Source organism: Pseudonaja textilis, chromosome 1 (assembly GCF_049901715.1).
Source record: "Pseudonaja textilis isolate UNSWEBS1 chromosome 1, rPseTex1.2, whole genome shotgun sequence".
Lineage (NCBI taxonomy): Eukaryota > Metazoa > Chordata > Lepidosauria > Squamata > Elapidae > Pseudonaja > Pseudonaja textilis.
Genome location: NC_141990.1, coordinates 298,589,311 through 298,601,492, shown reverse-complemented (window position 1 = coordinate 298,601,492; position 12,182 = coordinate 298,589,311). Strand labels below are relative to the sequence as shown.

The window sequence follows — 12,182 nt, the reverse complement described above, 5'->3', positions numbered from 1 at the left end:
TGGGGAAAGAATAACCACTCACAGTTCCAGAAATAAAATGCAGATCACTACCACATGGTTAGTGAGTCTGCAATGGCGCCAGCTGTTATCTCTTTAGGTGCATAATGAGTTAAATCGGCTTAACAGCACTTCCACGCCTTGTTTGGAGTCGATACTGCAGAGTTTCCCCTTGAATAAAAAGGCACGGTGGGGCAGATGGGCGCTGATGCTCCCACCCCAGACGGTGTTCCCAGGGGAGAGAAAGAAGCCTCGGACCCTTTTAAAATGGAGCCTCTCCCGTTTGGGCGCGGGCAATCGTAACAACTTGGCTTGAAAAGATCGTTATGGTACGGGCTAAGAAATGTGAGTTGTTAGCCATGTGGCTGAGGCGTTATCACTCTGATCGTCCTGGGGGCGAAAGATCATTATCTGAAGCTACGGTGAGCTCCCCTGGCTTGAGTTATATGCCATAGGGAGCTGCTTGACTCATTGAAACTAAAGGCCTTAAAGGAGTTGTTTTAGAGTTTAAAAGCAAACCTTTTTTGTTGTCTCCTTTTGAAGCCTTAGCTATTCCGGCCAAGGGAAAGGAAATTAAGCTGCCTATATCCACGAAGGCTGAGCAAAAACTGGGGATGTTAGGGAGGAGTCCCATAGAGGAGGAGGAGCATCCTCTCAATTAAAACCCAGGCTATCAGACGAGCAACAGAAGCATCATCCCAAACAAACAATGGATGCTCTGAACAGCTCATCTAGAGAATATAGTTATTTTTTTCTTTTTCTTGATCTAAGTCATCTTGAGTCCTCTCATTATTTTGAACAATTTTAATTCTTTCATCAAAAGTTAAGATTTAAAGTATATATATCAAAGAAGAGAATTTTTTTAAAAAAAATTGAAACCTAAGTAATTTTTTCTGTTATTGCTGCAAAAATAGTGTTTTCTTGATGGAAACATTTGTGGCAACATACTGATATATGTCTGCAGAAAATTTTACTACAGGAGTTGCTATTTGACTTAACATTTTTAATTGTAGAACTGATTTTTTTTCATATATCAAAGATTATTTTATATAATCTTGGCTATTAAAGCTTTTCAGGGTTTCATTGGTTAGTTATAAAAAAACCAGTAGTTAGCTTTAAAAGTCAGAATATTTTGTGGGAATATATGGGAAAAAATTAATATTGCAGGTTGAAAAAGAAATATAACTTCTAACATTTGTTTCATTCTAGTTAGTATATATAATTTTTTAGAATTGCTGGATCATTGTTGCCAAAGATGGAAGAATAACTTGAATTGATCGTTAGAAAATGATTGTTAGAAAACTTTAACTATCAGAATTGGAAGAATATATCAGTGATAAAACATATCAGTTTTCTTTATGGTATTCAATTTAATTTTCCTTTGAAAGTCCATTGTTGCATATTATTACAACATTTACATTATGCATTTATTTAATAATACAATATTTAGTTTGTTTGGTTTCTGAGAGTGTATTAATAATTTGTAAATAGGGTCCACAAATTTTTGTGTGATAAGATTATCAAATTTAGTCAAATTTTTCCCTTGATTCTGCAGCTTTTTAAATACTAGAGTATTCATTTGGAGAGGTTGGAACCAGATTGGTAGTTAAGGCCATTCCAAAGTAAAAGTCTGAAAAGATTTATCTTTATTCTAATCAAATCTTATAATTGAAGCATTAGCTTTCCAGAATCTAACCTAACCTAACCTAATTATAATGTGATTATCATCTCTGGTTAAAAACTAGAATGTATCTCTATAAATAATTCAGTCATTTGTATATCCCATTTCAGTTAAAATCCTTTTCAAACAAGGACATTGATGGGATGATATTGAACATTCAAGCATTCTTGTCATAATTACAACTGACATTCCTTCCTTCAGTAGAAATCTTTACTTCCATCTTTGGTATATAGAACAAAAGCTGGCTCACACAGATAACACTTTTTCACTCTATTTACATTTCTATCTCTATCTGCAGCTGGTACTTCTGTCTTTTATAGATTGGCAAAAGCTGTGGCACAGCTGGCACTATTTTCTTTAAAGGGATTCTGCCATATGTTCTCTTTTGGGAAAACTTTGGCAATGGGGAAAATGTACAAAAGAAAAATGATAAAATATAGTGCTTCTACAGCTTTGAATGAACAATTACTTGTAAAGCGCTCTGCAATCCACCTCTATACATATCTTCTGTACATTAAAAAATACCCAGCTATTAATTCATATACCAAAATGCGGTAATACAGTATTGTTAAGAGTCATGGAACTCCAATTTTAAGTAAATAAAAAAGGTTTTGGCCTGCCTTTTAGAAAGAAAATTACATTACTAGCTGTTTTATAACTGTTTGATTTTGAGAACATTTTTGTTTTCTACCAAAAAAGTTGTAACATGATTAAAATACATTACCTATTACTAAGCATCAGCACAGAATACAGACATACCTATAAAATATGTTGTTAATTTGCTTCCTGATGTAAGCTCTTAGGCCTAAGAATTTTCCATATATTCTGTGCAGAGTAGTCTTAAGAAAATCTCTTTCACGAGGATCCTCACTGTCAAAAAGCTCTAAAAGCTGCAAAAGATGAACATTTATTTGCTTAACTCATTTCAAATTAAATGGAACTTAAAGTTTGAAGATATATTCTTTTTTAACCTCACCTGCAATACAAACTTCTGATCAATATATTTCTTAGCTATATTAGGTTGGAAATCTGGAGATTCTAAAAACCTTAAGAAAAATTCATATACAAGCTGAAAAAGATCCACAAAAATAAAAATTAGTTTTACAATATAAATCAACTTGAATTTTGAAAAGCTGTTAAGGCAATACTAAGTGTTAAACACTTTCCAAGAAAGACCTAAAATCATATCAAAATTAATACAGGTAGTCCTCGACTTACAGCAGTTCATTTAGTCACTGTTTGAAGTTACAACGGCACTGAAAAAAGTGACTTATGACCATTTTTCACACTTATGACCATTGCAGCATTGCCATGGTCATGTGATTTACATTCGGATCCTTGACAACTGATTCACATTTATGACAGTTGCAATGTCCTGGGCTTATGTGATCCCTTTCTGTGACTTTCTGACAAGGAAAGTCAATGGAGAAGCCAGAATCACTAACAACTGAAGTGACTCACTTAACAAATGTGGCAAGAAAAGTCATAAAATGGAGCAAAACTTACTCACTTAGCAACATAAATTTTGGGTTTAGTTGTGGTCATTAGTTGAGGACTACCTGTATGTACAAGATTAATTTCTTCAGTTTTCTATGTTCTGTTTTTTTTTTTTGTAGACAATAAACCATCTTGAACCATTCATTTTACTAAGGCTTGGCAGGAAGTTGTTCATAACAAATTGAGCAATTCTATTTCCCAATAAATATTTACTATATTAATTTCATAATAAGCCAATTAACATATAATAACTATTCTGAATTGTAGATAAAATGTTGGAAGATGAGTGCAAAAATGTACATTCTCCAATAGAGGTTTAATTAGGGTCAATACATGTATCTGGGATGTGCTAGAATTGGTTTTAGCAAATATTATGTGAGATAAAAATTATAAATAAAAGCTAGATAGATTTCCCAATATATTTTAGGTAAAAATTTAATCACTATTGTAGTTGGTGTGAGTTTACTAGTTTGCTGCACCAAAGACTTAAGGCTACCTGACATTTGCCTGAGATCCTGGAATTAGAAATTCCAGAATTCAAAGCTAGAAGGGGTATTAATTATGAAGTTTAAAACCTATGGAAATTGTAATTTCAACAAATCTGGAAGATGCCAGTTTACAAAAATTTGTTTCAAGAGAAAAGTAACTGTGAGATGGGAAGAGAAAAAAGGTTGACTTTTTAATTTTGGAGTATCACAATGGATCAGTGGGTCTGACGTGAAACCCAAAATACTATTTTACTTAAAATTATATGAATGTTTACAATTGCACTTATACCTTCTCTTCAGGTACCACAAATCTTACCTATGTTTAAAGTTTAAATTTCAAAATTATAATCTTATTAAGATCAATAACATTGCATCAAAACATGGTAATATTTTACTTTTTTAAACATTAATCTAACTGCATAATGAAACAGCAGTGTTAGAATACATTAATATGCAGAATTTAGACCCAACCAGATGAAAAAATTCAATATCTAGATTTACATGTTCATCCCACAGTTTGCACTAATTTTGCCATTCCCGAGTTAGAGTGAAAGCATGTATTTCAGTTCTACCTGTAAGTGAGGCCAGGCAGCTTCTAGAGTTGGTTCATCTTCCTCTGGGTCAAATTCTGCTCCCGTTGGATTGGACGAAGGGGGTAGTGTGCGAAACATGTTAACTGCAAACTAAAATCACACTTGATTAAGCAAAAAGTATTTTTTAAAAACCTCCAATTTTAAAAAATATGTTCTTGCATAAATATTTTTAAAAACTAAGCAAATATAAATGTATGATATCTTCTTCTTTACTACAGAAACTTTTCTTTTAAGAAGTTTCTCAGAAAATTCTAATTTATTAAGAGGGGGGAACCTAGAATCTTAAGAGGAAAATGTCCATTTAGAAAAAATGAAATTGAAATGTCAATTTAGAACGTAGTTAACTAGAAAAAAAGTATAATTTATCATAGAAGTGATGCACTGTTGTGCACCACCCAGAGTCATGTTTTTACCCACTTCGGAAATGGAAGACTGAGTCAACCTTGAGCCCGGTGAGATTCGATCTGCCAAATTACAGGCAGCTGGCTGTAGCAGAAGTAGCCTGCAGTACTGCACTCTAACCATTGCACCACCAAGACTCTTATGCCACTATGCTAGTTTTGCCACTATGCTAGTTTTAAAGCTGTGTTCTAATAGTTCTTGCAACAAATGCAGATGTTATGTAGTTTGCAAGCAAGCCTCCCAATCTTAGCTTCACCTAATATACCACTGGTGTTGAAGAAGAGCAGGGTCAATGATAAGCTTAAACACTGACTATGCATTTATGATAAATTTAGAACATTATCTATGTACCATGCAAATTCTAACAAAATTAACAATTGGATGTATAGGACCAAAATAAACACTCCATTCTTCATACTGGTACTAATAACTGAACATAAACTGTTATTAGATGTTAATCATTTAGTATGTATCTGATTGTACAATACGATATGCTTCCAAAAGCCAAGCCTCTTCTGTTATTGTTACACGTGAGAAATTTGTTTAGCAGAATAATTCAAAAGAAAGGGTTTTAAAAAATGTTTAAGTTTAAATAACTTACCATATGTACTACTTCTGGGTAAATAGGCTCAGTAATTACATTGCGATTATGTGTGATGTACTCTACCATTTCACTTAAAGCTGCTCGCTTTACTTCTTTCCATTTCAGGTCACTTAGTGGATCAGAAACGAAGTCAAAAAGGACACAACATTGTCGCAATTTCTGAATAAAAAGCTTTTCTTGCTCAGCGGGGGGAACATCTGAAAAGATTTTTAAAATTGTTATACTTCTTTTACTTATAAATCTTTGCATTATAGTGAATATTACAACAAGATTTACTGAAGACAAACTGATTCAACCATTGACATTTTGTTTAATGCTTATAAATATACACCATAGTTCTCTTTCCCTGGGTTTATTCCTCTAATTCCAACTAATTTAGTAATAGATGAAATATCCATCATTTACAGTATATATCACCTGAAATTTGATGCCCCCCCCAATTTAAAATTCTTTTACCTGACCTAGAAGTTGGTATTTGTTATACTGATCATATAGAACACTCTCATATCCATAAAAACTGCATTGACTGTTTTATATGCATCTGTCAAAACTCAGCATGTTCCCTCTGAAAGGACTGTACTCAACAGAGAGTTGGCAAAACAATGTCTATCAGAATAGAGCTGGAAGGGATCTTGACGGTCTTCTAGTCCAGCCTCCTGATCAAGCAGGAGACCCTATATCAGTGGTGGCTAACCTTTTTGGGCTCCTATGCCAAAAATTGTGCGCGCGCTTGCACGCTCGCACTTAGGTGCCAGCACCCAGAAGGAAATGTGCACCCCATGCCTCCTCCTATGCATGCACGCATAATCTCCACCCACCCCCGCCTCCCCGTCACCTGCATTGCGCCTCACAGCTGATTTTCGGCTGGTTTGAGGCCTTTTTCGGCCTTCCAAAGGCTTGAGGAAGGCTTCTGCAGGCTTTGCAGGCCGAAAACTAGCCCTGTTCCGTCACTTTTGGGAAAACAGGAAGTGACAAAATGGGGCTAGTTTTCGACCTGCAAAGCCTGCAGAAGCCTTCCTCAAGCCTTTGGGAGGCCAAAAAAGGCCTCAAAACAGTCAAAAATCAGCTGTGAGGCATGTGCATGCCCAGTGACGTAAGTTTGCCTGCAGCTCATGCGCCGGCACAAATGGCTCTGCGTGCCACCTGTGGCATGTGTGCCACAGGTTCGCCATCACAGCCCTATACCATTTCAGACAAGCAACTGTCTAATCTCTTCTTTAAAACCTCCAGTGATTAAACACCCACAACTTTTGAAAGCTGTTCCACTGGTTAATTGTCCTCTGGAAGTTTCTCCTTAATTCCAGGCTGCTTCTTTCCTTGATTAGCTTTCATCCATTGCTTCTTGTCCTGCCCTCTGGTACTTTGGAAAATAAATTGACCGCTTCCTCTTTGTGGCAGCCTCTCAAATACTAGACTACTGCTATTATGTCCCCACTAACAAAATTTTAGGACTTTCACTGAAACCAGCTGCAAAATGCTATGGCAAAGTTACAGAACTTTAGCCATGATGATCTGTTATATACATGGAAGAAAAATGGAGTTGCTGTTGTTTTAGTTGCCATACATCACTCAAACGTGATGCTAAAGTATCAGGAGGACGAGGGAGGAAAAAGAAGAAGAAAAAGAGGAGGAGGAGAAAGAAGAAGAAACAACAACAAGACATAAGCATTGTAGTCTCTGGCAGGTATTTATTTAGAATAAAAATGCCACCTGACATTCTCTGGGGAAAAAAAAGAACAAAAGAATATGTGGTTCAGGGGCTCCATGGAGTTGTTCCTATGTGTCTATGGAGATTCTCAGTCATTCAGGTCATGGTTGTCCCAAAAGTGCTTTTTTTCAAGAGGCAACTGGAGTTTCTGTTTTTTCTTTGAAGACATTTTGCTTCTCAACCAAGAAGCATTTTCAGCTCTGATTGGATGGTGGCGAATGGAAGGTTATCTATTCTTTGCAGGCAGCTGGACATGTGCATTCTTTCAGGGTTCATTAAGGTCACCTGGAGGTTTATCTATGTCATCAGGGTCACCTGAGTGTTCCTATGTGGTAATAGGCACTGATGTACAGAGATGTTTTTTAAAAGCCCCCATGGGAGTATGGAAAGTAATGCATTCAGCCTGGCTATTGTGAAGGCCTGGTAAAATTTCAGAATTAGAATGGAGGAGTGATAAGATGATGGCACATGCCAATTTGATAAAAATCCAGAGATTGGGAAGACTGAATGTTAGACTTGGACTAGCTTGGAAATCAATATCCTGTCTATACTGCTTAAGATAATTCCTGGCATTTTCAAATTGTAATGGGCAAAGAGTCTCCAGTAAAAGACATGGATTCTAAAATCTTGTTAAGCCAAGTTGATTTAAAATGGTATTTGAGAACCATTCAGACTAGGCCCAAAGGGAAAAAATAATGTTAACCAAAAATTAATGAGATAATACAAGGCTCTGGCATTTATGGAAACCAAGCTTCTCTCTAGCCATGGCAGTATTCCTAATGCATCTTGGAACTACAAGGATAGTTTGTATAAACATTATTTTTTTGAAGGGAGATCAGAAAAAAAAGTATACTACTAATACATTTGCAAAAACTTCCTCAAAGGAATTCCTAAGGCTTTTGATCTATTTCTTTTTTAAAAAGCTAGGAAAATATTTTTATACAACTGACATTTATAGAAATTTGTACTCAAACACAATTGACTAATTTATTCCAATAAATAAAACATTTTTTACAATATACCCTTACATTACTTTTAAATAAAGTCACGAATAGGACTTTAAATAAGTCATTACAGATAATTATTGTATAAGAATATATTAATAAGAAGTAAACATGAAGATTCTATTCTGCTTTGCATGCTTGAAATGAAAAGATTTGAAAGAAAACATTTTCTTAAAACTGCAGGAAATATATTTCCTATGCTGACAGCTTCAAGCATAAATAGAAGACAAAACTATAGTGGGTAACTGATTATTTAAGATTAATATTAAGTGATTAAATATTTAAAAGTCAATTAAACATTACATTAAAGGGTTTTTTTATTGTATGTTCAGATTTTAGTTATTTGATGTGGCTTAAAGTGTCCAAGACTAACTTAACATAGGAACACAGACAAGTAGAGATACAATGCTAAGTCAAATTCAGTTGCTGCTTTCGTCATTGTTACTAGGAGACCAGTGATAGCAAAGAGTTTGGTAATCACAGAGAAGGTGCTAAATGATAGCTATTTATGAATAGAATACCATTCTTATGACAACTGGCTTGCTCTGAGATCCCTAAATATAAAGAGAAACTAGTATTAACATATCACTTTAAATTGTATTGTTGATTTGGTTTAGCCTAGCTTGTTGTGTGAACCCACTGTGATTTTATTCTATATATTTTGATCAAATAATCTAGGTTTAGACAAAATGATCAACTTTATTTTACAGAAATTTAAAATGAAATTAACAGTGTTTTTTTCACATCTTTCCAAACATTGCTTAATGCAAATATTATTTTTGTAACATAAATGGCTAAAATTGAGTTTGCATATTCAGTTTGAGAAAATATAAAAACTATAGGGCAATGCTGTCAATTATAATAAAACATAATCATGGAACATTAATTAGTAGATCAGATTTACTGTACCATACATTATTCTTTGTTAATGTACTTGTGGCTGTCTATTATGAATAAATTTATATTCCCAGAATAACTTCTATTGTACAGCATCTGTATACAAGATGCTCTAATTTAATATTAATTAAAAACATCACTCCGCAAATAAATGTTTTCTTTAAACAACTAACTATATGGCAAAAAGGGTAGAAAAAATGACCACTCAGCAGTGTTTTCAGGATTTACTGCTTTTGCCAGGTTGACAAAAACATACATTGTGCCATCAATCCTACCCTTTCAATTATATATGTGATATCATATCACACATACAAAAGGGCTGCTATGTCATGCTTCTTTCATGTGTTTGACTATCTTGCCATCGGTGTACTCCTGAGCATACACAATCAAAATATAACTGATGATCTTCTTATATCGGACTGAATGACGAAAATTGAATAAATGTTTACTAATTTTCAAAGAATTATAATAGTTGCATCAGATTCTGTGTAAATGATATCGAATAATCCTCATTGTCCCATTTTAAGTAAGGATTTCAGGTTAATCACTAAAAGACAGTGGTAGAGCCAGCACTGTCTTTTAAAAGAATTGTATATGTAGCAAAAAGTGAAAAATAAAGATTCCAATGAGTTGAGTTCAGCTCCAAGTAACTCCAGTTATGTGGTTTTATTGCCAATATTATGGAAGTGATTTTCCATTACCTTCTTCTAAGATTTTTCCACTTCCACTTTAGCCCATTATGTTGGAATTGTGGACCCCAGCTTCTATTCCCATCAGAATATAAAACATATACCACAAACCATGCTGCCATATGATTTTAAAATCCAAATGGTTGGAATATATATTGTTGGGAACTGAATATCAAGTTTCAATACATGGTTAAGGATAATGGGCATTTAACAATTGTTAATAATATCAACCTTAGCTTACTTTCAGATAGAGATAGGCACACTAAATTAACTAAATACATTATGTAAATTATCCACAAGGCAGTTAAGAAAACAGCAATCTTATAGATTTCTGAATTTTTCATTAACAAAGTCACAGCAATGTTGACAGTATACAACTTTTTGTAAAGGAAGTTTTGTATAACATCTAACTTTTATTATTAATTTTAAATGAAAAGCTGGTATTGTAGGAAAATATGACATTTATCAGCATTGACTTTACTCCCAAGAAAGCCTCTTAATCCTTCATTATTTCATAGTAAAATAAAAATATTGGGAAAGTATTGTTCAGTGGTTTATTTGGAAGAGTCTGTACATTGCCTGGACAAGTGCCTGCAGATTTCTTTACAAGATTTTGGAAGTGGTTTGCCATTGCCTCCTTCTTATGGCTGAGAGAATGAATGGCCCAAAGCTATTCAGCTGGCTTTGTAACTAAGGCAAGGCAAACTCACAGTCTCCAGTTTCTATCATGATTCTTTAACCACTATACCAAATTGGCTCTCCTATCCTCTCCATGGACACTTTATTCTATACATGGATTAATAAACAATTTTTAAAATACACTAAATACTTTTCAATTTGTATCAATTTAGTTAGGAAAAAATATTTCTGCATTATCCAAAGTTGCTACCACCTGATGGTTGTATTGTTTTTAAATGGAAGAAAATGGAAGATGACTACTAATGAATAGAACATGGGAGAACTTGTGGAAAAAAGGACATGTTTGTATTTGTACTAACTTGTGGCAATATTGTTTCAAAATGTTTCTGTGGCCTATCAGCATCGAAATAATAAGATGTATAAAATAAGAAAACCATTTTCATTTCTTACGTTAGAATTGTAAAAGCATGTAGTTCTCCAATAAGAAATATTGAGAAGGATCTCTTTTACATGACAGAATGGTACTGGTACAATGGCTTGCTTTTTGAAAGTAAACTAACTGGATTGGTATAGGAACTAATCTTTAGTGATTTCCCAAAAACAAAGAGAATAACTAGCAATAAACTATTAGGCTATTGTGATTTTAAAAAAAAATCACAAAAACTATAACAGTTTAATATACAATGTAACAAAAGCTATCATTTATTTCTTATTTAACAGATCATGGGCAAAAAATCATCTAAGAATTTTAAAAGGCTTGCAACTCAGACCAATTTTTTAAAGCCATTCCACCTCAACTGATGAACCCCTGTCTGACCCCATGTAGCCTTGGAAGCTAAGCAGGATCATATCTAATTATTTTAATGAGCCACCACAAGGAAAGCCTAAGAATATCTAACATATAATAAATATTGATTTATTGATTTATTGATTTATATAGCCACCCATTTCATATAAGTGACTTTGGATAGGTTACAGAGTTAAACAAACAAAAATTAAAAATAACCTAACTCGTAACAATGAAAGGCCATTAATCCATTAATAACTATTAAAAAGCCTTTACAAAACATAATCTGTGGGAGAATATAATCAATCTCAATAAATACCTAATAAATTACAATACCTATCCTCAATATAACATTTAGTAATTATTGATCAATTCTAGAAGTCTAACTCTAAACCAAGACTTAATAGCCCAATAACTTGAAATAACAAATATGCATGTAATGAAATGAGCATGAATAATATGTTGAGCAATTTGCAAAGTGATTGATGTGTAAGCGTCTTGAAAACAATATGAAGATAGGATTTTGCTGGTCAAGCCTTATTTCATTTTGATTGGATAACTTCCTTAGCAAATTGTAGAAAAGCTGTGGACATAATGCATTTTGAATTCAGCAAAATGTTTGATAAAAGTACCCTGAAACATCCTATAAGCACAGTATGAGCTGGATGGCATATCTATTTATTTTCATTTTCTTTGCTGTATAATTTCTTTTACTTTATATATTTCTTTGATATATATTTCTATATTTAGTGCTTTACAGCTCTCTCTAAGTGGTTTTTAGAGTCAGCATATTGCCCCCAACAATCTGGATCCTCATTTTACCAATCTTGGAAGGATGGAAGGCTGATTCAATTTTAAGAGTGATAATCAAACTGCATTCTAACCACTGTGTCACCACAGCTCTAATTTTCTTTCTACAATTTTGCTTTTTCTGTGCATTTTCTATTTTAATACTTTTAATTTTTGTACTCTATATTAGTTTTTATCTGTCTGTCAATCAATCAATCAATTTTTGTTTAGTCATTGAGCAATAAATAAAACAATAAAATAATTAGGATAAAAAAGAAAATGAATTGTAATTCTAAATTATCCAAGAAACTTAGAAGAGATACTATAGCATAATGTGCAAATTGTAGAACAGGGGTCCCCAGCCCACTACCAGGCTGTGAGCTGTTCAAAATCGGCCTCCTGAAGTG

The 12,182-nt window shown here is 33.7% G+C and overlaps 1 protein-coding gene across 8 annotated transcripts in view; it reads right to left on the bottom strand.

Moving 5' to 3' along the window:
- Window positions 1–12,182, bottom strand: part of PPP2R5C (protein phosphatase 2 regulatory subunit B'gamma) — a 63,812-nt gene that overhangs the window by 23,424 nt on the left and 28,206 nt on the right. For 5 of the 8 annotated variants that reach the window (XM_026698506.2, XM_026698509.2, XM_087922207.1 and 2 more), the window contains 4 exons: window positions 5,260–5,459; window positions 4,236–4,346; window positions 2,655–2,747; window positions 2,438–2,568 (listed from right to left, as the gene is read on the bottom strand). In XM_026698506.2, the coding sequence (XP_026554291.1) occupies window positions 2,438–2,568; window positions 2,655–2,747; window positions 4,236–4,346; window positions 5,260–5,459 (535 nt within the window). The remainder of the gene's footprint in view (window positions 1–2,437; window positions 2,569–2,654; window positions 2,748–4,235; window positions 4,347–5,259; window positions 5,460–12,182) is intronic. The other 3 variants (XM_087922205.1, XM_026698507.2, XM_087922206.1) reach the window with 1 other exon arrangement.